Source organism: Triticum aestivum, chromosome 7A, assembly GCF_018294505.1.
Source record: "Triticum aestivum cultivar Chinese Spring chromosome 7A, IWGSC CS RefSeq v2.1, whole genome shotgun sequence".
Lineage (NCBI taxonomy): Eukaryota > Viridiplantae > Streptophyta > Magnoliopsida > Poales > Poaceae > Triticum > Triticum aestivum.
In genome coordinates this window covers 695,083,498-695,109,877 of record NC_057812.1, presented here as the reverse complement: position 1 = coordinate 695,109,877, position 26,380 = coordinate 695,083,498, and the positions used below count along the sequence as shown (strand labels likewise).

General features: G+C 41.3%; 1 protein-coding gene across 1 annotated transcript; it reads right to left on the bottom strand.

Annotated features, from left to right (window-relative positions):
• Nucleotides 1-7,127: 7,127 nt before the first annotated feature.
• On the bottom strand, nt 7,128-8,608 carry LOC123149415 (40S ribosomal protein S25-2). The gene is made up of 3 exons (XM_044569072.1): nt 8,464-8,608; nt 8,180-8,389; nt 7,128-7,427 (listed from the first exon to the last, which is right to left on the bottom strand). The coding sequence occupies exons 1-3, from the start codon at nt 8,464-8,466 to the stop codon at nt 7,314-7,316; spliced, it is 327 nt and encodes a 108-aa protein (XP_044425007.1). The 5' UTR covers nt 8,467-8,608; the 3' UTR covers nt 7,128-7,313.
• Between the last annotated feature and the right edge of the window lie 17,772 nt (nt 8,609-26,380).

The following is a 26,380-nucleotide window of genomic DNA, read 5'->3' as shown; positions in this document are numbered from 1 at the left end:
ACGGCAACCCATGCAGTAGGGACCTCCTATATTGTGCTCTCCCGCTGGTAGAACATGATGCGCACTCGTTTTGGCCAGACCATGTCCGGACGGCTTGTTTTTAAAATTTAGTCTTTTACTTTTTACTTTTTTCTAGTTGAAATAATTTAGGACTTCAAACAATTTAGAAAAATTCAAAAAATGATAATTTTAAAATAACATGTTTAATAAATCATAAAATGATTGTGGATACAAAAACTGTTCATGATTTTGTAAAAAAAATTCGCTTATTCAATAAGTGCTCATAAATGGTAAAATATCATGATTTTCAGGAAAAAAAATCTTGTACTAAAACATCTTAATGAAATTGAACAAATTTCACCAATTCAATAAGTTCTCATAAATGGTAAAATATCTTCAAAATTCAAAAACTGTTCGTGACTTACAAAATAGTTTATTCATTCATAAAATGTTCAATCATTCAAAAAATGATCCTGCATTTCAAAAAATATTCGTTAAATCAAAAAATTCATCAATTTTAGAATTGTTTCTCGATTCAAGAAACCTGTTTAAAAACTAATCACAATTTTAAGAAAAGTGTATGGGAATTGAATAAAATGCTGATGATTTCAAAAAATGTTCGATTTTAGAAAATGTTCAAAAATTAATAATTTTTTCATGAATTTGAAAAATGATCACAATTTCAAGTACGTTCACGAGTTTGAAAAAATGTTCATCATTTCACGAAATTGAGAGTGATAGTATATATCTCGATGATGCAACAAACTGTAGTCAATGGCCTTTGAGATTTTTGTTTCCCGTCGCAGCGTACCGGACCTTTTGCTAGTAATAATAAAGGGGTTATTGGTTCTTGCGGTACTTCACGAAAATTTCCGTCAAAGTCGCAAAATATTGCCCACCAATGCCAGTTTTTTTCGACATACCAATGCCACCTATAAGTGCTAAAAAAAATCACACAGGGGAATCCCCGCCTGAGCCGGGCCATGCTGTAGGGACATGATATACTGCGCTCTGCATGCAGGGAGTAGATGTAGCACGCCCGTTTTGGCCGGCCCATGTCCCAGCGGCCCATTTACTTTTCTGTTTTTTTCTCTACTATAAATAATTTGGGACGTCGAAAAATTTGCAAAAAATTTGAAAAGGAGAATTTTGAAATAAAATGTTGAGAAATCATACAATGTTTGCGGATTTAAAAGTTCACGATTTGATAAGAAATCCGTATAAAAAAATGTTCAGAGTTTTGAAACCAAATCTTCGGAAAATAAAAAAAATGTTCATCATTTGTTTTGAAAGTTCGTGTATTAAAAAAGTTAACGAAATTGAACTAAGTTTTGCCAATTCCAAAAAGTTCTTCAATGGAAAAATATTCTAGAATTGAAAAAACTATTCATGACTCATAAAATATTTTATTCATTCATAAAATGTTCTCTAGTTCAATAAATGATCATGCATTTTAAAAAATGATTGTTAAATAAAAAATCGTTAAATCTAAAACAATTCTTGACTTTCAAATATTGTTCCACAAATTTCCAAAATAATGTTCGTCCATTCTAGATATGTTTGCCGATTTGAACGAATTGTTAAAAAAATTCCACAGCTTTAAAAAAATGTTTGTAAATGTATAAAATGTTCATGAAATCAAAAAATGTTCTCGGTTTTTTAAAATTTGTAAATGTGTTCATGAATTAAAGAAGTGTTCACGATTTCAAATATGTTCACGAGTTTAGAAAAATGTACATCATTTTACTAAATTGAGAGTGATATTGTATCTCGATGATGCAGCAAAATGTGATCATGGTCAGTGGAGATTATGATTTTATTCTCCCGTTGTAACGCACGGACCCTTTGCTAGTATATTATTAAAATGGTAGAAAATTAATGATTAAGATGCATCAATGTTAAACTGTGAGATTTCAATGACTTAGATTCAATATGGGACTTAACATAGATCTCATCTACGGTTCCATAGAAAAAGTACAAGACACGCGTCCATAAAGATTCCTCTTATACACGCTTAAACCTCCCACGCTGGATTTCAATCAGGAGAAAAAAAAAGGCACGCATGCCCCAGAGCCTTGGTCACCCATGCTGTAGTCTTGGTCGCGCGTGCTGAATTATTTCTTTACCTACTCAATCACTCAAAGAGAACCCAAATGTCCCAAATAAGAGCCATTAGGCAAAGAAATAATGCAGCACGCGTGCTGAAGCATATGGTCTACTGCTGGCGGTCATGGCGGTAGAAGCTCTTCGTATCGCAATGCATACTTCCTCACAGATTCGCAGTGAGACTATATCCGATGGTCATGTCTAAAATTGTATACACCAACCAACTGAAAGAAACCAAATGCTTAACCGATGATAATTTGTTAAGTATTTTTTTCTAATCATGGAAAACTTTTAGTTATGTACTACTAGTAAATATGCCCGTGCGTTGCAACGGGAGAAAACAAACTCTACATGCCCTTACCTAATAAGTATGGCTAAAGACCTCACCCTTCACGGCCCACGTTGACCTACCCGACACACATAAATTTATCCTTATTCGCTCCTCGGGCCAAACCCTTGCCACTCCACTCCACTTCGTCACCCAAACTCCCGTCCGGCGATTTTTGGCCTTCTCCGGCATGGCAGGTAGAGAATTCGAGCCCTACACTTCCAGATCCATTGATTCGGTGCTCGTTGCACAGGGCCCCGAGGAGGAGATGACGTCGCCGCTCCCTGGAGGAGGCCGCTCGACGGTAGTGCTTAGACTTTTTCTATCGAGATCCATTGCTTCCACCCAAATGGCGCATGGATCTGCCGCGAGGTGTGTCCCGATGACGACGGAAGCCCTCGTGACAGTGGACGTTCGTGAGGCAGTGTTGCATTATCCGGTGCCCGGTATGGTGTACCAGTCCAGGCGCCGCTACCGCGTCATGGTGGACGTCGCTGGCTCCTTCCAAGACGGATCAATCATCGATCTCACGTCCACTGACATCGCGAAGGTTCTGGACTCTGACGAGGAAGAGTGGGACATGGGAGACGGCCGCACCTTGAGTCTTGCGAGCCGGTGCATGCCGGTGCATGTCCCATGTCCTATTCTATCTCGCCGGTGACCGGAGCAACACTTTGAGGGGTGCAGTCGACCGTCGGATATGGACACGGCGGACGTACAGGCTCTGCTTAGATTAGGTTTTAGGTGTCGTAATAGTATGGATTTATTAATTTCTTAATTGAATTGAGGTATCCCGTTGTGGAAGAAATTATTTGAGGCATGACCGGTCAGTGTCCACGGACGCGTCCTCGTAGGCATTTGAGGGGTCGGATTTGCTGTATCCGGCTGAAGATGCTCTTAGTATGGGCTCTACTTCGATTAGGTTTTACGTGTCATGTAATAGTATGCATTTATTAGATTTCTTAGTTAAATTGAGGTATCCAGTCAGTGCCATGGACGTGCTTTCGTTGTTGTTTGAGGGGTCGAATTTGCTGTATTCGGCTCAAGATGCTCTTAGTACGTGTTTATCCTGTCCCCGGCGTACCACATGTTTGCCTCGTGTCACAAGCTCCTTTTGGTAAGTGGGCGGCCACGGGCTCCACGCAGTAGCTCTTGGTCACGTGGTTGAGGCCACACATCCTTTCCCTAATGAGGAGAGAGGATTCCAGAGGAGGAATCCTCTCTGCACCTCGACACCACACGACCCCGCTGCCATCAGAGACACTTTGGTTCAATGTGACAATGCATAAATTCAAAAGATTGCTTGATTTGTTTTCTTTCCTTTTTTTTAGAGAAATTGATTGTATGAACCAGTCGCAGCGTCAAATTGTATTTGTATGAACTATGCATCAATGTATTTTTAGGATCACAGCCCAAGGCACAAAAACCAGTTGCTGTAAATGGTATAAATACAGAACCTGATAATAGTCTTTCATTTAGATGCTACAATTTCTGGTGGCGGCTCGCACAGCTTGCACCATGTTTTTCTTTAACTTCTTCCCTTCCTTTTTATTTCTCTGTCATGTATCATGTGTGTTCCAATTCGAGTCCCTATAAATAATCGAGGGTCTTTCTCCTAGTTCTTTCCTTCCCTTTTACTTCTTTGTCACGTCTCATGTCGTTTGAGATGCAGTTGTCCTCAAAGCAATTTTCTTCCTTTATTTCTCTGTCACGTCGGTCCTTAACCTGGGCTCATTGATTTTCAAGTTAGCTCCTTAATACCGAGAAAATCAAAGACATATATGAACTGGAGAAATTGTGTGTAAGAAACCGAGGCGGGACTATTGTAGAACAATCTTTGCTTGCAGCCGAGGTGGGCTAGCTCGATTGGTTTTAATAATTTTAGAAGGTGAAAGGATTAGAAATTTAGAGAAATGCATCTTGCTTTATTAGTAGGTAATAGATGTAGATGTGTCTGCTACTCCTAAGATAGTTGTTTAAATCTGATCTGTTGTTTCTAGAATATGTGGATGACTGAATCATGTCAAGATTTGGCCTCGTGTATGCTATCTTCTATTTCTAACCATAGAACACCGAGGTATCTTTGGAAAGGAAATAACATGATGAGCATTGAACCTGACTGTGAGTGAATAACCACCACCCCCTAACTAAAAAAGTAATGATATTGGCATCTATATTACCGAAAGTACAGTACACATAAGCTATATATACTTTCAGTTTTACTACTGGGAAAGGCTTGTTACACTTCAGTATACACAATAGTACATGCTTTAACCTGTCAAATATGTATTGTCATAAACAAAGAAAAATGTATTTGATTTGCCATGGAACTGCTTGAAATCGAAGATATGGACAATGGTGCAGCACACAAATCAAATCAGCATCACATCTTAAACTGAGGTATGTTTATGATCAGTCTGAAACTCGAATCGATAGGCTGAATATACACAATGAAACACAGGTTTTAGTGAGATTCTCAGATTCACACAGGAAAGTTGCTTGGAACTTTAACTGAAAAAAATCATGTTATTATTTAGACCCCTTTGTAGTGGAGCATATGTATAATGTGAGAAGTAGATATAGGATAAACATATAGCTAGGAGTATAAGGATTTTTTGCACTTGTCAGAGTAAATATATTTGAATAGCTCTACTTCTAACTCAGCTAACCAATCAACATCATATATTTATTAGAACTGTCATAAACTCTGAAGGTATATCCTGTAGTACTAAAATTTTTTTGCCTTTAGGAATTTAGTCTGCTGCTGTGAAGTTCAAAGCAATTTTGTTCATTCTCCGACTCCTGCATTCTTTTCAATTGTCGTGCAGAAAAAGGGGATTTGAAAATAAAGGTTCCATGGCATGCAGAAACAGAGCATGTGGTTGGATCAACAATAGAACAACCTACGGTATATGCTTCATTTTGTTTGGATTCAGAAAATCTGTATGCTGTCTGTAATTCAGAAATTGATTGCTTCATTCACGCATGCGCTACTGCTATTTCATATACAGGGGATCAGGGAGGAGAGCAGCAGCCTGCTGCTTCTTGGTTACTGCTCCCTCTGTTGATCAGGGAGTACTACACATCTATACAGAGAACACAAAGAACAGAAGGCTGATGCAGTGATGCTTGCTGCTTTCAAGGGGATACATACCTCTGTTGTGGCAGCAGCCCTCTGCTTCTGCTGCCCGTTGCCGCTGCTGCCTCCCGCTTCTGCCCTCTGCTGCTGCTGCCCGCTGCCTCTGCTTGCAACCGCTGCTGCTGCTTGTCATTGCTCCTTGCCGCGAGCTCGACGGCGTCCATGTAGGAGCTCCCCTGCCCGCGCGTCGTCTCCGACCCGTGTGCCTCCTCCTCGTCCCTGCGCAGCAACAACAGCTCCTCCAGGCCGCCCTGCCTCTCTTCCTTCTCCCTTTCTCCTTCCTCCCCTGGCTCTTCTTCTTGTCTCTCTCTCTCACACCAACTCACTCTTTCTCTGTTACCTACAGGAGGCCGACGCCGAACTGCAAGCAGCCGCCGCCTGGAGGTTCTCCGCCGCCGGAGCCCTCCTCCTCGCCCACGTCACCGGCGTCCATCCTCGTCGGATCCGGTTCCGCCGGGACACGATCGCTGCTTTATTAGTATATATATAGGGAAAGATGAGCTGCGTGGATCACGGTGGATTCCCATTTCAATATAATCTAATTTGAAAAACAAAACAAAACATGGTAAGCTGTTAGGTAAAGACATCAAAAGCTTACACAATATTTAGTGCGCTAGAGTGTGCTACTATTCGAAGATTTCATGGATATACACGTCGACTGCTTCTAGCCATAACCACATGCGCATAAATTACCTTCAAGGTAAACATGACAGTTCCAAATTTAACAACACAATAGTTCCAAACTTGATAAGACAATAGATAGGTTCAGGTTCAACCTTGTGGCGCCCTGGATTGTTTAGCCCTATGACATTCCGGTTGTAAATCACACAGTTGCAATTATCCATTAACTATATGTCAAACACACTTGGAAGTGTTACATTGAGGCGAAACATAAGTAGGCTGACTTTGACGGAAACATAGTACTCCCTCTGTAAACTAATATAAGAGCGTTTAGATTACTAAAATAGTGATCTAAACACTCTTATATTAGTTTACCGAGGGAGTACTAAGGAAAGAACAACTGAACCTGAAGAACAGAGATACAGACCAGGGCTCGTTCCTGTTGAGCTAAACAGAACAGCGCTTGTTCTCAATCCAATTGATGCTACAAGGGTCATCAATTTTCAACCCAATTGATGCAAGAAGGATCCTGTTAATATCTATGAACTATGATACCTTTGAGCACTTTCTTGCTGGCACTACTCCAATGAACCCCACTGGAGTGAGCATAGAAAGCTGCATGCCCAATACCAAATCCAATACAGACATCCAAACGCAGCGTAATGATTTAGCACAAAGCCTAGCCAAGATTGGGCGTATAGTAGTGTTCTGGTGTTATGTGCGACAGCCAGTTATCAAGAACAACCCACTTCTGCAGGTGTATAAAAACTACAGGTTATCTCCGCCTCAACATCATACAGCGCTATCTCAAGATTAGCCTCACAGCATCATTCAACACAAACATGATAAACTCTATACCCTTGGAACCATATACCATTACCACACCAAAATACTTGCACCCAGGAACAACCGTAGAGCATGGACAGCAGCAAATAGGGCAATATATAAGGTAGATTTCATTGCGCTGACAAAACGATCTCAAAGTGTACCAAAACTCAAAAGCAATTCAACATTACTGGTGGCACAGTGTGCCCCCCTGGACATAGTGAACTTGAATATAACAGCAACACCTCAGTCTACTGGACTAAAAACAGACATGGAACACATGATAATGATAAATCAGGTGTTTGTCGCCCTGGTGAAGATCTGCTGGCTTGAGTGGATTGACACCATCCTGATGAGTCCCCTCTCCATCAGGTCCTTGATAGCCCTGCGAGCCAGAGACCCATTGATCTGCAGGTATATAACCACAGGCAGGGTGAGATCATCAAGTTTGTAGTGTGCATAAATGTACATGCCTGAAGAGTTCAGTTTATTAAATTGAGTGAGATGACAAATAGGAAGCGCATACATACATGAAACGGGGAACTGCCAAACACTTGCCGTGCACACATCAATAGTTGTAATCCATGTTAACAATTCATAGACCGACAACATATGTTCCGTTGCATGATACTACTACAGTTGCAAACTTGCAATCTAATAATAAGGCATGTAGGCACAGCCGTGGATAGCAAAATGTGGAGACAAGTTACTGAAGCATTCAACAGCATCAACCAACCACATTACCTCCATGAATCAACCATTAAATCTATGAATAAACGGTAAACATGGGTATACTGCACATGTAAAAATCAGATTGTGCAATTTCTATGACAATATGCAATTGGCACACCAAGCAAAATCTGAGGATGCACTAAACTGAGCATCACACTGCACAAAAACTATCGGCACAGATGGAGAAGCCAAAACCGGCATCCAATAGGACACGCAATCAATTCATAACATAATCATATAGTAGTATGTTCATGCCCTTGTTCAGAGTACTACTGACTGACCCCAAAACAGATAATCACGATTCACATGGAAGAACTTCACCAGGAGCCATGGCGCATCACACACATACATATCATACCATCCCGGGATCTCAATTCTCACGGGAAGAAAGCAAGCAAGAAGGAGGGAGGATGGCGAGCGGGCGTTACCCTGAGGCGCTCGGAGAGGACGGAGGGCGTGATCTGCTTGTACTTGGGCACCTCGGTGAGCAGCTTGTCGTAGGTGGCCTGGTCGAACAGCACCGCGTTGTTCACCTTCTCCTTTTGCTTGCCCTTGCTCCACTTCTTCTTCTTCTGCTTGCCGCCGCCGGACTTGGCCGGCTTGGACGACGCCGCCGGGGCCTTCTCCTTCTTGGGTGCCTGCGAGGAGACACGAGCGGGTGTCAGCGCGCGTCCGGTGTGGCGACGTGCGGCGGCCGGGATGGCGCACGTACCATGGCTGACGGCGGTGGCGCGGCGGCGGGAGCGGGAGCGGCGAAGAGTAGGAGGAGACGGCGGCGGCGGCGGGGAGGAGGAGAAGAGATGGATTGCGGGGAGGAGGAGGGGGTATATAAGTCGGATGGAGGCTAGGGTTCCTCCGTGGGCTGTTGGGCCGCATGCGCTGGGCTCGTTCTGCGGAGTTTATCCATCCGAGTCCATTAACCCTCCAAAAAAATATGAGTCCATTTGAAGTTTCTTATTTTGCTCGATTTTTCTTTTGAAGTTTCTTATACATTCAAAAACCATCCCCGTGTGCGTGCATGTGCAGTGGAAGTATCTAAAAAATGTGTGTTTGCAAGGGTGTAAAGGGAAAAGAGGCTCCATCGTATGAAACCTCCTCTCAGAATTTGTGACAAGCTTTGACCACGACTTTTTTAGAAGAAAAAAAGCCATCGTCCCACATTAAATTAATGAAACCCTTACGGATAACCATACAACACCACTACAAACACACACACAACAAAGAGGGAAAATAAAAACGACATGATACAACGGCGTCGGCGAACAACCACAACCCCAGACAAACAACAAGGCGGACTGATGCGACATCGCTTGGAGTCATCTAGGTTCTCATCCACAATCGGGCAACCGGATCTACATCCCAACTCGCCGCACCCTCGTCGGGGCTACGAAACCCTCAACACGAAGAGAAGAAGTCCACCACTGCACTTCGACCACAACGGCAATCGGCATTTCCATTAAAACGATGTTGCTGACGATCGGCCAAGATCGCCAACACAATGACAAAAGGCCAGGGCCGACCCGCATGTACAGTAAGGGACTTGGACATGCTAGAATCTGACAAAAGGGTGCTTGGATCTCCAGTTGAAATATAGGCAAGGGTGCAGTGTTGTGAGGCTATAACCTCCCTCCCCCCCCCCCCAAAATTATATTTTTAAATAATTGTTTATATTGGGGTACATGTATCCTATAATCATCGTTTTTATTTATAATAATCACATCTATGGTGTACTAAGACCTTATTTGTTGATGAAAATGCTCATTTTGATGTTTGTCTATACTTTACCAGTAGATGTGCAGGTCACAAACATCTTTGAATGGCCTTCAGCAAGCACCACGAGTGTGGTACCAAAACCGAGTAGAAGCTACATAACATGTAGTTAATTCTATCGGTTGCAGATACGTTGATGTCAATGCACAATAAATCGGGTATGGTATGGTACAACTCATTTACATGGATGATATCATTAAGGGATATATTTGACTCTGGCTCCTTTCACTCCAATCGTTGATTTTCTTCTATTATTTAAAAAGTAGAAAGTAGTTCCTTCAGCTTCAGTCAAAACTGCATAAGTGAACATATAACTTAGAGAAAGGGGAGCTAATCCAAATAATCTTAATTGCATAACAAAACCTCCTACATGCCGGTCTCTTAAACAAATTAAGCTAGCTAGAGGTGTCTGTTCATGAGTCCATGCTAAAGTCTCAACTAATTCCTGTCAATATCCATGCTAGGACAATACGTTGTCCCTCCAATGGATCCCTAACAAAAACGCATCATCTTAGCTGCATGGGCTCTAGGTTGTGGGGTTATCTTTTGTACCCTGTGACTACAACCACAAGGTCTGAATCAAGCGAAATGGATGAGGCGCAAGCGTTTTCTCGCCACTACTCTGTGTACCCTAAGTCAGCAACCTTTTTGGCACGCTAGCTAGCAAGTTCATTGCTTCAATGACATGAATTCAATCAAGTGGACAAATCCTATCGTGGAAAATATGGGCAATCAACTGGAAACTCAATAGTCTTACGCGGAAAGCACTCAACCGACCTTCTTCCTCTGAATTATATGAATGACAGAAATCATTCCTCACTTGTATTAACTTCATGAGTGAAGAGATAGACAAGGTGGCGAAAAGCATGAAACCAAATACTGCTCCAGGTCCAGATGGCTTCTAGGAATCTCAACAACTCCCTTTAGATCATCTAACTGTCCCGGCTTTCGAAGTCCTGCACAATAAAGAAGACGAGAGCATGCGACAAAAACAAATGTCCAAAGGAGACTTAATCAACTTCCTATGCTCAAATCCATGTAACTGGACCTCATCAATGATAGGCGGCCTTTCCATCGCAAATACATGTTGAAAATGAAAGTCTTGTTGAAAATAAAATCTTCATTCGGTATTTAGATCAAAAAAATCATGATAAAATGGTAATCTAAAAAGGGGATTGGCAATGATGCACTAAGTGTAGGTTTTGTGACAATGAGGAACCAATTCAACACTTATTCCTTCATTGCCCATTATCCAAATTATAAAAAATGTTCATGAATTAAAAAAGACTTCGCATTTTTTTAAATATTCTTGAATTAGAAAAACACAAATTCAAAAAGGTTTTCATTCATTTTAAAGTCGTTCATGAATTAAAAATATTTCTAAATTTTGAAAAATTTCACAAATTACAAAAATGTTCATTAATTTATTTATTTTTTGCTAATTTTCAAAATGTTTCCGAAATCAAAAAATATTCATGAATTTTAAAATTATTTCTAGATTTAAACAATGCTTCGGAATTTTCTTCGGGCTTATGGTTTGAAAATGTAAATATGTTCCAAAACCTTCCGAAAAATCAATGGAAAAAAGACAGAAAGATGTGAGCATGGCCCTCAATCGATGCACATATATTGTCCGTATGGTGGGTCAAAACTGGCAGAACCGGCCCATAAGGCGATTCGGGTGTGCATTTCTTTTATGGGCCAACTACTTGGAACGAGGATTTGGTGCGTCAAACTTTTATTCTAATGGATGCAGAGTTGATCTTGGGCATTTCATTGTGTACATGCAACATGCAATTTTTAATTTGCTCATGGGCACATGATAAGAAAGGGCATTTTTCGGTGCGTTCTGGATATAACATGTTGATTCAAACTAAAAAGGAACGCGAACCAGGATTCTTGGTGTCACACATTGATTGATTGTTCTATGTCCAAATGTGTCTGGGCCCTCTCAAAAGATGAAGTGGTGTAGCATATGATCGAAACGGAGAAAGGGAATGCCGAGCATTGGTTGTTCACATTGATGGGCTCGTTGTCGCATGTGGATTTCAGCAGGCATGTGTCACACTTTGGGCAATTTGGATGACTCATCGAAAGGTTATTCATGAAAATATTTTTCAGCCACCAATGTCCACCCATATGTTTGTGATCTTGATCAAATCACTAAGAAAGAGATGAAGCCTAATTATTCTACAGTGCGTGAAACTTCTGGACGACATGATTGACGTTGCCATACACCAGGTGTACCCAACCTCCGGAGAACAAGGTCATCAGGCTTGCCTCAGAGTCTGAACATAGCCTAGGCCCCTCACCACTAACGTTACACCTCCTCCACTACAGAACGAATCTCTATGAGATGTAGGCTGAACCATCTGGTGCTCCAAGGCTGGAGCGACCGCTGGGTGCTGGCGTCGAACGCTACAAGGCCACTCGTCGGGGTACTGCAGACAACCGCCGATATCTCCCGTCTTGTAACAAGTGCCATGTTGCAATGGCGACGCGGCGAAGGAAGAGAAGAGACGGCAGGCCATGGACAAGGGATGTTGTTGCTCAGATGAGTTTTTGAAAGAACAACGGAGTAGCAAACGATGGCGAAAACAACGGCGGTGCTGCTAGGACATCATCTTTCAACGCGGCTGGAGATGCTGTTGCACTTTTTGCAATATGCCTCTTGTTGCAGAAAATTAGACGCAATGGGAGATATTGTTGCGATTTTTGTAATAAGGGTCCTGTTGCAGAAAATTAGAGAAGAAAAAGTTTTGCAACATGGGTCTTATTGTAGAAAATTAGAGAAGTGGAGGTTTGCAACAAGGGTCTTGTTGTGGAAAATTCAAGAATAACAGGTTTTGTAACAAGGGTCTTGTTACAGAAAAAGTAAAGAAGAAAAATGATACGGCAGCTCACATCATCGAATCAGATGGCTCGCGAGGTGGCAATTCTTTTAAAAAGATCTGCCGACCGATGCATATCATGCCCCTTCTGTTATGTCCCTTGCATCTCACTAATTCTCTATCTCCTTTTTCTTCCTGTGTAATTTGAAGTTTATATACGTGTGGTTATAACTTTGGCTCACCTAATGAAGAAGGTCCACGATAGTGCAGCATGAGGAGCTCATGGAATGGGCAGTTGAACCGCTCAGGCTGTAATGTGTGTTATTGCTTTGTGATTTGGAGAAGACATGGTAATCTGGCGACTAGCGTATGTATTGTACATGGTAATCTGGCGACTCGCATGTGTACTGCTATTATGCACTGGCCTATTACCAGATAAATATAAATGCCCTTAATCTACCATAGCACAATATGTTGTATGGATTGAATCAAATGAAAATCTTCGAGTGAATTGCGAAAAACCATCACATTCGCTTCATATATTTGGAATTGTCATCACTTTACCTACAAAAACAAAATTCTATCGGTTCAGTGGTAGATCTTTTCGCAATAAAGCAAAGGCCAAGGCGAGGTTCAACAGCCGGATAAAGCACATGCGTTATATGTCCACGAGCTGCTTGTCGTGGAGCCGAAAGATGTGGTGTTGTCTTTACAAGGGTTCTCGCCACGGGCTGACCAATGGTAGATCCAAGAGTTTCTATGCAGGCATTGTGCTCCTGAGCACTTCTACGCCATGCTGACTGATACAGCTTTATCATACCTATAATTTTTGATTGTTTCATGTCAATATTCTACAATTTTCACATACTTTTGGTAATATTTTATATTATTTCTGGGACTAACATATTGATTGAGTGTGAGTGTCAGTTCCTGTTTGTTGCTTGTTTTTTGTTTCGCAAAATATCCATATCAAACGAAGTCCAAATGCAATAAAAATTTACGGAGATTTATTTTGAAATATATGTGATTTTTGGAGAAAAAAAATCAACGCGAGACGATGCTCGAGGGACCCACAAGCCCAAGGGGCGCACCCCCCTACCTAGGGCGCGCCTGGCAGGCTTGTGGCACCCTTGTAAGGCGGGTTGGTGCCCTTCTTTGGCTGCAAGAAAATTAATATTCGGATAAAAATCGTGTTAAAATTTCATCCCAATCGAAGTTACAGATCTCCGGAAATTGAAGAAACAATTTTCGGCCAGAAAACAGGAATGCGAAATAGAAGAGAACAAAGAGAGAGATCCAATCTCGGAGGGGCTCCTGCCCTCCGGGAGCATGGAGACCAAGGACCACAAGGGAATCCTTCTCCCATCTAGGGGGAGGCCTAGGAAGAAGAAGGAGGGGACTCTTTCCCCCTCTCTCTCGGTGGCGCCAGAACGCTGCCAGGGCTATCATCGTGTGATGGTGATCTACACCAACAACTCTGTCATCTTCATCAACACCTCCATCACCTTCCCGCATCTATATTCAGCGGTCCACTCTCCCGCAACCCGTTGTACCCTCTACTTGAACATGGTGCTTTATGCTTCATATCATTATCCAATGATGTGTTGCCATCCTATGATGTTCGAGTAGATTTTTGTTGTCCTTTGGGGTAGTTGGTGAATTGCTATGATTGGTTTAATTTGCGTGTGGTTATATTGTTGTCCTTTGATGCCCATCATATGAGCGCGCGTGTGGATCACACCATAGGGTTAGTTGTATGTTGATAGGACTATGCATTGGAGGGCAAGAGTGACGGAAACTTCTTCTTACCATAGAAATTGATTCATACGGGATTGAAGGGGGACCAATATATCTTAATGCTATGGTCGAGTTTTACCTTAATGAACGTTAGTAGTTGCGGATGCTTGCTAATAGTTCCAATAAGTGCATAGAATTCCAAGTAAGGAATGACATGCTAGCAGTGGCCTTTCCTACATAAAAACTTGCTATCGGTCGAGTAACTTAGCCAATTGCTTGGGGACAATTTCGCAAATCCTACCACCACTTTTCCACACTCGCTATAATAACCTAAAAGTACTTTTAGTAAAATAGCACCTAACTTTTGTTTTTACGTTCTTTATTATCTTGCAAACATATCACTTTACACCTACAAAGTACTTCTAGTTTTATTCTTCTTCTAGGTAAAGCGAACGTTAGGTGTGTGTATAGTTGAATCGGTGGTCAATAGAACTTGAGGGAATATAAATTCTACCTTTAGCTCCTCGTTGGGTTCGAGACTCTTATTTATTACAATTGATCCCCTATACTTCTCGGTTATCAAGACCTTTTTCTAGTGCTGTTGCCGGGGAGCAACTACGTGGGGTGAATATTCTCGTGTGTGCCTGTTTGCTTTATCACTAAGTAGATTTTATTTTCTATCACTCAGTAGATTTTATTTTCTGTTCTAAGTTATTCTCTATCTTTAGTTATGGATATGGAACACGAAATATAAAAAAAAATTAGTTATACTTGCTACTCATAGAGATGGGGAACCTCCTAAAACCCTCGGTGCTCGTTATGTGGAAAACATTAAATACTACTCCGATAATCCTGATAAATTTCCATTCAACTTCATAATGGGAGATACTTTGGATCACTGGGAATACTTTAGGGATTATCGCTTGTCTAAAAAAGGGAAACTCTTATGGGATCAAATTAAAATGTTGCATTGGTATGCTTGGAATTTATGCTTAAGATATGATTGTCGGTGTTGCTCTAAGATGGAGGCTCCACGCCTCCCCTTTCAATGTGAATTTAATGACAATGAAAGCTTGGCTTCTTATGCTAATGGTGTATATGATTATTATGATGTGGAACAAATAGAAGAATTTGTTGCTTTGAAGGGTACTTCTGAAATTGAATCTTTGTTTAAAGAGTATGAAGATTATGATGATGCTCTTTACATATCTCAAAATTTTACTATACTTGAGCATTATGAATACAATGCCCATATTAATGATTTTATTGGGAATGCCTTCATTGTCCAAGAAGAGACTAATATTCTGCAGGAATCTATGAAAGAAGAAATCGCTGAAACTATGAGCTCATTAGATGAAAAAGATGAAGATGAGAGCGAAGAACAAAAGGAGGAAGAGTGGATTAGCTACCTGTGCCCACCTTCTAATGATAGTAACCCTTCAACTCATACCTTGTGAAAGTGCAACTATCCCTAGGTGGTTTTGGTAATTCCTAACAACATATAGCTCATTGAGCTAATGCTATTCCAAGATTAATATTTCAGGAAAAGCTCAATGAATGGCATGGCATGGATGAGGAATGTGGACCCCTCAAAATATTAAGGACAAAAAGATTGGCTCAAGCTCAAAGCTCAAGACTCTACATTTTATATTTTAGTGATCCAAGATCACATTGAGTCTATAGGAAAAGCCAATACTATCAAGGAGGGATCAGGTGTTGTTTAATGAGGTTCTTGCTTCATAGTGCTTAGTGATATGCTCCAAAACCCTCAACTACCTTCCCACATCCACATATGACCTAAACCAAAAGTCAAACTCGGCCCTACCGATTCTTTCTATCCGGCGCCACCGAGTTTCAAATGTCATAGCCACTGCCACAAACCCTAGGCAAATCGGTCTCACCGATAGGGATTTCGGTCACACCGAGATGGGGTTGTAATCTCTCTGTTTCCCTTCGTAACGTTTCGGTCCTACCGAGATGAGCGATCGGTCCCACCGAGATTGCAATGTAAACTCTCTATTTCTTTTTCGTAACATTTCGGTCCCACCGAAATGAGCGATTGGTCCCACCAAGTTTACCTGACCAACTCTCTGGTTAGCTTATTACCAAAATCGGTCCCACCGAGTTTGTGTAATCGGTCACACCGAGATTGTGTAATCGGTCACACTGAGATTACGTTATGCCCTAACCCTAACCATATCGGTCCTACCGAGTTGCATCCCAGTCCCACCGAAAACCCTAATGGCCACTAGGTTTGCTAAATCGGTCTGACCGAGTCTTTCACTTTGGTCTCACCGAGATTGGTAAATTATGTGTAACGGTTAGTTTTTGTGTGGAGGCTATATATACCCCTCCACCCACTCTTCATTCGTGGAGAGAGCCATCAAAACATACCTACACTTCCAACCTATATTTTCTGAGAGAGAACCACCTACTCATGTGTTGAGGCCAAGATATTCCATTCCTACCATATGAATCTTGATCTCTAGCCTTCCCAAGTTGCTTTCCACTCAAATCATCTTTCCAGCAAATCCATATCCTATGAGAGAGAGTTGAGTGTTGGGGAGACTATCATTTGAAGCACAAGAGCAAGGAGTTCATCATCAACACACCATTTGTTACTTCTTGGAGAGTGGTGTCTCCTAGATTGGCTAGGTGTCACTTGGGAGCCTCCGACAAAGATTGTGGAGTTGAACCAAGGAGTTTGTAAGGGCAAGGAGATCGCCTACTTCGTGAAGATCTACCGCTAGTGAGGCAAGTCCTTCGTGGGCGATGGCCGTGATGGAATAGACAAGGTTGCTTCTTCGTGGACCCTTCGTGGGTGGAGCCCTCCGTGGACTCGCACAACCGTTACCCTCCATGGGTTGAAGTCTCCATCAACGTGCTTGCTTGAATTGTGTTAAGATTGCTTGACTTGTGCTAAGTTAGCTAAAATCTGCTAAAGACTAAAATTTTGGAAAAAGGATAGATTTTTATTTTGTCAAGTAGTCTAATCACCCCCCTCTAGACATACTTTCGATCCTATAAGTGGTATCCGATCTTTGGTCTCCATTTGCTTTGATTTCCATAGCTTTTGGTGGTCATAGCCTTGGTTTCACAACCTAGGAGAGTATTGCGTCTAGCGAGGGAAATTATCATCATAGAGGTCCTTACTTTGATGGTACAAATTTTGCTAGTTGGAAGCATAGGATGAAAATGCATATTCTTGGACATAACCCCGCCGTTTGGGCTATTGTGTGTGTTGGCTTGCAAGGTGAATTCTTTGATGGGAGAGAACCGAATCGTGAAGCTACTGCGGATGAGTTGAAGATGCTACAATACAATGCTCAAGCTTGTGATATCCTCTTCAACGGATTGTGCCCCGAAGAATTCAACAAAATCAGCCGTCTTGAGAATGAAAAGGAAATTTGGGATACTTTGATTGATATGCATGAAGGTACCGACTCCGTCAAGGAATCCAAGTTGGATGTGCTTCAAAGTCAACTTGACAAGTTCAAAATGAAGGATGGTGAAGGTGTCGCTGAAATGTACTCTAGGCTTGCTCTTATCACAAATGAGATTGCCGGCTTAGGAAGTGAAGAGATGACCGACAAATTCATCATCAAGAAAATCCTAAGAGCCTTGGATGGAAAATAGGATACCGTATGCACATTGATCCAAATGATGCCAAATTACAAAGATCTCAAGCCAACAGAAGTCATTGGAAGAATTGTTGCTCATGAGATGTCACTCAAGGATAAGGAGGAGCTCCATAACAAGTCAAGTGGTGCTTACAAAGCCTCATGTGAAGCTCCCACATCATCAAGTGAGAAACAAACCTTCAATGAAGAATTGAGCCTAATGGTGAAGAACTTCAACAAGTTCTACAAGAGTAGAAGCAAGGAAAGAAGTTCCAAGTCAAGGTCCTACAATGACAAAAGATCTTCTAGTCGAGAGCGAAACTGCTACAATTGTGGAAGACCCGGACACTACTCCAATGAGTGTACGGCTCCCCACAAGAGAAGAAAAGATTCTCCCAAAAGAAGAAGTAGAAGAGAAGAACCACCATCAAGGGAGAGAAGGAGTAGGGATGATCGATATGAACGAAGACACCCTCGGAGAAGCAAGGATTCGGAAAGGAAGGACAAGTCATCAAGGAGCTACACAAAATGAAGACATCAAGCTCATGTTGGTGAATGGGTATCCGGCTCCGACTCCGACAATGACTCCGAGAGAAGCTATCACTCCGACTCCAAATATACTCAAGATGAAGGTGTTGCCGGATTAGCACTTGTGTCAACCAACTCCTACGACATATTTGATTCACCAAATGAAGGAATTGGAAGATGCTTCATGGCCACAGGTCCAAAGGTATCACACCCCGAGTATGTTGATTTCAATAGTGATGAAGATGACTTGTTAGGTGATGATGAGTTACTTGTTGACAACTATAGTGATGAATACTGATACGTCTCCATCGTATCTACTTTTCCAAACACTCTTGCCCTTGTTTTGGACTCTATCTTGTATGATTTGAATGGAACTAACCCGGACTGACACTGTTTTCAACAGAATTACCATAATGATGTTTTATGTGCAGAAAACAAATATTCTCGGAATGACCTGAAACTCCACGGGAGGTCTTAGAAAAAACAATAAAAAATCCTCGCCAAATATGAAGACCAGGGGGCCCACACCCTTTCCCCGAGGGTGGGGGGCGCCCCCCTAGGGCGTGCCCCCTCTACCTCGTGGGCCCCCTGTTGACCCTCCAACGCCAACTCCAACTCTATATATTTGCTTTCGGAGAGAAAAAATTAGGGAGAATAAATCATCACGTTTTATGATACGGAGCCGCCGCCAAGCCCTAAAACCTCTCGGGAGGGCTGATCTGGAGTCCGTTCGGGGCTCCGGAGAGGGGGATTCGTCGCCATTGTCATCATCAACCATCCTCCATCACCAATTTCATGATGCTCACCGCTGTGCGTGAGTAATTGCATCATAGGCTTGCTGGACGGTGATGGGTTGGATGAGATTTATCATGTAATCGAGTTAGTTTTGTTAGGATTTGATCCCTAGTATCCATTATGTTCTGAGATTGATGTTGCTATGACTTTGCTATGCTTAATGCTTGTCACTAGGGCCCGAGTGCCATGATTTCAGATCTGAACCTATTATGTTTTCATCAATATATGAGAGTTCTAGATCCTATCTTGCAAGTCTATAGTCACCTATTATGTGTTATGATCCGGCAACCCCGAAGAAAACCCAAAAATATTTCCCGTTCTTCTTTCGCTTGTTGGGAGCTTTCCCGTGTAAATAGTTTTATTTCTTTTCCTTTCTTGGGGGTCAGTGGGAGAAGACCATAGTTAAATTGTTGAAGTGACTCTTATATGCATTATTGATTGATTTAACCAAGAGCCCATATTGCCTTGTCTTCTCCTATTTATTGAATGCTCGCAGATTCCAGCTTAGTCCAATGCACGTGCAATCTTATTATTATTCACACCGTTCGGTTGTGCAAGTGAAAGGCAATTATGATGATATATGATGGACTGAGTGAGATGAGAAAAGCTGGTATGAACTCGACCTCTTTTGTTTTTGTAAATATGATGAGTCCGTCATTCTTGATTCAGCTTATTATGAAGAAACATGTTTGCAATGACAATTAGAGATCATAGTTGCTTGTGCCATGCTTGATTAGCTATGAGTTATAATGATTTACCTTGTATGCCAACATGCTATTGAGATGATTATGACGTGGTATGATGGGGTGGTATCCTCCTTTGAATGATTTAAGTGACTTGACTTGGCACATGTTCACGCATGTAGTTGAAACAAAATCAACATAGCCTTCATGATATTTATGTTCATGGTGGATTATATCCTACTCATGCTTGCATCCAATGTTTATTAATTTTAATGCATGTACATGGCTGTTGTCGCTCTCTAGTTGGTCGCTTCCCAGTCTTTTGCTAGCCTTCACCTGTACTAAGCGGGAATACTGCTTGTCCATCCAATCCCTTATACCCCAAAGTTATTCCAGATGAGTCCACCATACCTTCCTATATGCGGTATCTACCTGCCGTTCCAAGCAAATTTGTATGTGCCAAACTCTAAACCTTCAAATAAACATTCTGTTTTGTATGCTTGAATAGCTCATGTATCAAGAAAGGCTGTCCTTATCTTCCGTGTTAGGGGGGTTATTCTCAAGAGGAGTGGACTCCGCACCTCACTCACGAGAAAATGGCTGGTCACCGGGATGCCCAGTCCCATGCTTTATGCAAACTAAATCAAAATTAATTGCAAACAAAACTCCCCCTGGGACCTGATGTATGTTGGAGGCACTCGTTGTTTCGAGCAAGCCATGGATTGATGCTTGTTGGTGGAGGGGGAGTATAAACTTTACCATTCTGTTTGGGAACCGCCTATAATGTGTTTAGCATGGAAGATATCACCATCTCTTAGTTTTTACGTTGACAATGAAAGTATACCGCTCAAAATACAATTTATCTCTATTTCAAAACCGAGCTCTGGAACCTCTACAAATCCCTGCTTCCCTCTGCGAAGGGCCTATCCATTTACTTTTATGCTGAGTCATCACCCTCTTATTAAAAAGCACTAGCTGGAGAGCACGGCCGTCATTTGCATTCATCACTATTAATTTATGTTGGGTATGACTATGATTGGATCTCTTTTACCATGAATTACAATGTCTAGTCAGTCCTTGATCTTTAAAGGTGCTCTGCATTTATGTTTTGCGGTCTCAGAAAGGGCTAGCGAGATACCATCTTGTTATATCATATTATGATTGTTTTGAGAAAGTGTTGTCATCCGAGATTTATTATTATTACTTGCTAGTTGATTATGCTATTGATATGAGTAATGATGAGACCTGAGAATTATTTCAAATGTGGTTAGTTATGATTTATGCTGAAAACTTGAATGCTGGCTTGACATAGTTACAACAACAAGAGCAAACAGAGTTTGTAAAAGTTTTTCTTTCTTTCTTTCAGTTTGTCAACTGAATTGCTTGAGGACAAGCAAGTGTTTAAGCTTGGGGGAGTTGATACGTCTCCGTCGTATCTACTTTTCCAAACACTTTTGCCCTTGTTTTGGACTCTATCTTGTATGATTTGAATGGAACTAACCCGGACTGACGCTGTTTTCAGCAGAATTACCATGATGATGTTTTATGTGCAGAAAACAAATATTCTCGGAATGACCTGAAACTCCACGGGAGGTCTTAGAAAAAACAATAAAAAATCCTCGCCAAATATGAAGACCAGGGGGCCCACACCCTTTCCCCGAGGGTGGGGGGCGCCCCCCCTAGGGCGTGCCCCTCTACCTCGTGGGCCCCCTGTTGACCCTCCAACGCCAACTCCAACTCTATATATTTGCTTTCGGAGAGAAAAAATCAGAGAGAAGAAATCATCGCGTTTTACGATACGGAGCCGCCGCCAAGCCCTAAAACCTCTCGGGAGGGCTGATCTGGAGTCCGTTCGGGGCTCCGGAGAGGGGGATTCGTCGCCGTCGTCATCATCAACCATCCTCCATCACCAATTTCATGATGCTCACCGCCGTGCGTGAGTAATTGCATCGTAGGCTTGCTGGACGGTGATGGGTTGGATGAGATTTATCATGTAATCGAGTTAGTTTTGTTAGGGTTTGATCCCTAGTATCCATTATGTTCTGAGATTGATGTTGCTATGACTTTGCTATGCTTAATGCTTGTCACTAGGGCCCGAGTGCCATGATTTCAGATCTGAACCTATTATGTTTTCATGAATATATGTGAGTTCTAGATCCTATCTTGCAAGTCTATAGTCACCTACTATGTGTTATGATCCGGCAACCCCGAAGTGACAATAATCGGGACCACTCCCGGTGATGACCATAGTTTGAGGAGTTCATGTATTCACTATGTGCTAATGCTTTGTTCCGGTTCTCTATTAAAAGGAGGCCTTAATATCCCTTAGTTTCCAATAGGACCCCGCTGCCACGGGAGGGTAGGACAAAAGATGTCATGCAAGTTCTTTTCCATAAGCACGTATGACTATATACGGAATACATGCCTACATTACATTGACGAACTGGAGCTAGTTCTGTGTCACCCTATGTTATGACTGTTACATGATGAACCGCATCCGGCATAATTATCCATCACTGATCCGGTGCCTACGAGTTTTCCATATACTGGTTTACGCTTATTTACTTTCCCGCTGCTACTGTTACAATCACTACAAAATACCAAAAACATTACTTTTGCTGTCTTTACTTTTGTTGCCGCTACCACCACTATCATATTACTTTGCTACTAAACACTTTGCTGCAGATACTAAGTTTCCAGGTGTGGTTGAATTGACAACTCAGCTGCTAATACTTGAGAATATTCTTTGGCTCCCCTTGTGTCGAATCAATAAATTTGGGTTGAATACTCTACCCTCGAAAGCTGTTGCGATCCCCTATACTTGTGGGTTATCAAGACTAATTTCTGGCGCCGTTGCCGGGGAGCATAGCTCTATTCTTTGAGTCACTTGGGATTTATATCTGCTGGACACTATGAAGAACTTGAGAGATCCAAAAACCAAGATCTATCCCTCAACTACGAGGGGAGGTAAGGAACTGCCATCTAGCTCTGCACTTGATTCACCTTCTGTTATGAGTAAGTTTGCGACACCTACACCTGCTTCTGCTATTCGTTCTGATATGTCGCATGTTATTGATGATGCCACTTCTGCTATGCATGATACTTATGATGAAACTGCTTCTATGCCTGATACTACTGTGCCCCTTAGTGAATTTCTTGATGAACAAATTGCTAGGGCTAGAGAAAAGAGAAATTATTGAATCTGAATACGATGATGATAGTGATGATGAAAATATGCCTGTTATTCCTAAGGTTATCTTTTTGATAGGGATGCTTCTTTAGCTATTTTAGCTTGCAGAGATAGATATGAGCTTAAGAGGTTATTAATTAAATGGAACAAAGAATCACTTAGAGATAAAATGAAACCCGACCCTGCTTTTGCTACTTCACCTATATGTGTTCCTGATAAAGATTATGAATTCTCTGTTGATCCTGATATAATTACTTTGGTTGAATCTGATCCGTTTTATGGCTATGAATCTGAAACTGTTGTGGCACATCTTACTAAGTTAAATGATATAGCTGCCCTGTTCACTAATAATGAGAGATCACGTTACTTCTATTTACTCAAAATATTTCCGTTCTCATTAAAGGGTGATGCTAAGATATGGTTTAATTCTCTTGATCCTGGTTGTGTGCGTAGTCCCCAGGATATGATTTATTACTTCTCTGCTAAATATTTCCCTGCTCATAAGAAACAAGCTGCTTTGAGGGAAATATACAACTTTGTGCAAATTAAAGAAGAGAGTCTCCCACAAGCTTGGGGGAGGCTTCTCAAGTTACTTAATGCTTTGCCTGATCATCCTCTTAAGAAACCTGAAATACTTGATATCTTTTATAATGGACTAACCGATGCTTCCAGAGATTACCTGGATAGTTGTGCTGGTTCTCTTTTCAGGGAAAGAACACCGGATGAAGCTGAAATTCTATTGAATAATATGTTGACAAATGAAAATAATTGGGCACCTCCTGAGCCAGCTCCTGAGCCAACTCCTGCTCCAATTACTGAGCCTATTCCTAAACCAACTCCGAAGAAGAGAGGTGTTCTATTTCTCAGTCCCGAAGATATGCAAGAGGCAAAGAAATCTATGAAAGAAAAAGGTATTAAAGCTGAAGACGTTAAGAATTTACCTCCTATTGAAGAAATACATGGTCTTAATTCACCGCCTGTTGAAGAAACATATGATCTCAATTATTTATTTACTGAAGAACCTCCTGATCCTGATATCCCGACACAGGTAGTAAAGGTAAATTCTCTCTATAGATATGATAAAGCTGAAGTCCCTCCTACTAAAATTGCTAGTCAGTGCTTGGATGAGTTTGATAACTTTATGTATAAGCAAGACGACTTCAATGCTTATTTTGGTAGACAATTAAAAGAAAATGCTTATATGATTAGACGCTTGGGTGATTATATGGCTGATATTAAAGGTGAACTTAAACTTGTTAGCAAACATGCTTCTATGGTTACCACTCAAGTAGAACAAGTACTTAAGCTCAAAAAGAAGTGCTTGATGAAATGAATAGTAAGAAAAATGATTATGCTGTTAGAGTGGCTACTAGAACTGGTAGAATGACTCAGGAACCTTTGTATCCTGAAGGCCACCCTAAGAGAATCGAGCAAGATTCTCAAAGAAATAATATTGATGTTCCTAGTTCTTCTAAAAAGAAGAAGAAGAAAAATGATAGAACTGTGCAAACTTCTAGTGAACCTATTGCTGAACCACCTGATAATCCAAATGATATATCTATGTCTGATGCTGAAACACAATCTGGTAATGAACATGAACCTAGTAAAAATATTAATGATGATGTTCATGATGATGCTCAACCTAGTAATGATAATGATGTAGAAATTGAACCTGCTGTTGATCTTGATAACCCACAATCAAAGAATCAACGTTATGATAAAAGAGACTTTGTTGCTAGGAAACATGGTAAAGAAAGGGAACCTTGGGTTCAGAAACCCATGCCTTTTCCTCCGAAACCATCCAAGAAAAAGGATGATGAGGATTTTGAGCGCTTTGCTGAAATGATTAGGCCTATCTTTTTGCGTATGAGATTAACTGATGTGCTCAAAACAAATCCTTATGCTAAATATATGAAGGATATCATTACTAATAAAAGAAAGATACCGGAAGCTGAAATTTCCACCATGCTTGCTAATTATACTTTTAAGGGTGGAATACCAAAGAAACTTGGAGACCCCGGAGTACCTACTATACCTTGCTCCATTAAAAGAAATTATATTAAAACTGCTTTATGTGATCTTGGAGCCGGTGTTAGTGTTATGCCTCTCTCTTTATATCGTAGACTTGACTTGAATAAGTTGACACCTACTGAAATATCTTTGCAAATGGCTGATAAATCAACTGCTATACCTGTCGGTATTTGTGAGGATGTGCCTGTTGTGGTTGCAAACGTTACTATTTTAACGGACTTTGTTATTCTTGATATTCCCGAGGATGATAGTATGTCTATTATTCTTGGAAGACCTTTTCTTAATACTGCAGGGGCTGTTATTGATTGCAACAAAGGCAATGTCACTTTTCATGTTAATGGTAATGAGCATACGGTACACTTTCCGAGGAAACAACCTCAAGTTCATAGTATCAACTCTATTGGAAAAATTCCATCGATTATATTTGGAGGTTTTGAATTTCCTCTTCCTACTGTCAAGAAGAAATATGATATTCTTATTATTGGGGATGTGCATATCCCCGTTGAGGTAACTTAGTGTTATTCGAAATTTCTCCGGTTTCATGATTATCGGAATGAGTTTGTTAACAAGACTTGATCAACCTTGTTAGTGGATTCTTTTTGATGAGCATGAGATGGATGAAACTAGAAGCACAAACTTCTGTACCCCTCTTTATATTTTCTGTTATTTATATTAAATAAAGTAAAAATAGTATTTTTCTGTCTGTTTCCTGACTTATCCGTGCAATATAAAAATATCCCGAAAATAAAAGTCCTCAGAATGCCATGCCAATTTAATATGATTTTTTCGGGAATATTTGAGGATTTACTGTGCAAAAATTACCGCGGGAGGAGCTGCCACCTGGCCACGAGGGTGGTGGGCGCCCCCCCTATAGGGCGCGCCCCCTGCCTCGTGGGCCCACGGTGGCCCTCCTCCACTTATCCCAGCACCCATCTTCTTCCTCTATCTCACACAAACCCGAAAAACCAACTCAAGCACGAGTTCCAGCCACTTTTGCTGTGATTTTCGATCTCCTTGCTCAAAGCACCTCTCGCAAAACTGCTTGGGGAGATTGTTCCTTGGTATGTGACTCCTCCATTGGTCCAATTAGTTTTTGTTCTAGTGCTTTATTCTTTGCAAATTTGTGCTGCATAGGTGACCATGTTCTTGAGCTTGCATGTCAAATTTATATGGTTCCAAGTAGTTCTAATGCTTGATATAGGCTCTAGGCACTTGTAGGAGTAGTTGCTATCAGTTTTATTGAGTTTGGTTCACTTTTATTTTGAAGTTACTAAAAATTTCAGAATTTTTCAGAGAAAAACAATATGTTTAGGAAGATGTTCCAAGGTGGTTCCTCTAAGAAGCAAGGACCCAGGATTGCTATGCGCGATGCTGACGAGGATCCACCAAGAGACGCTCCAGTACGGCCTTGCGAATGGCCGTCGGAAAATTTTATGGACCGTGC

What these genes read in the sequence shown, in the direction of transcription:
- LOC123149415 (XM_044569072.1), bottom strand. An exon ending in TCCTCTCCGAGCGCCTCAGG is followed by an intron (nt 7,428 to 8,179) that starts GTAACGCCCGCT and finishes ATATACCTGCAG; the next exon opens with ATCAATGGGTCTCTGGCTCG.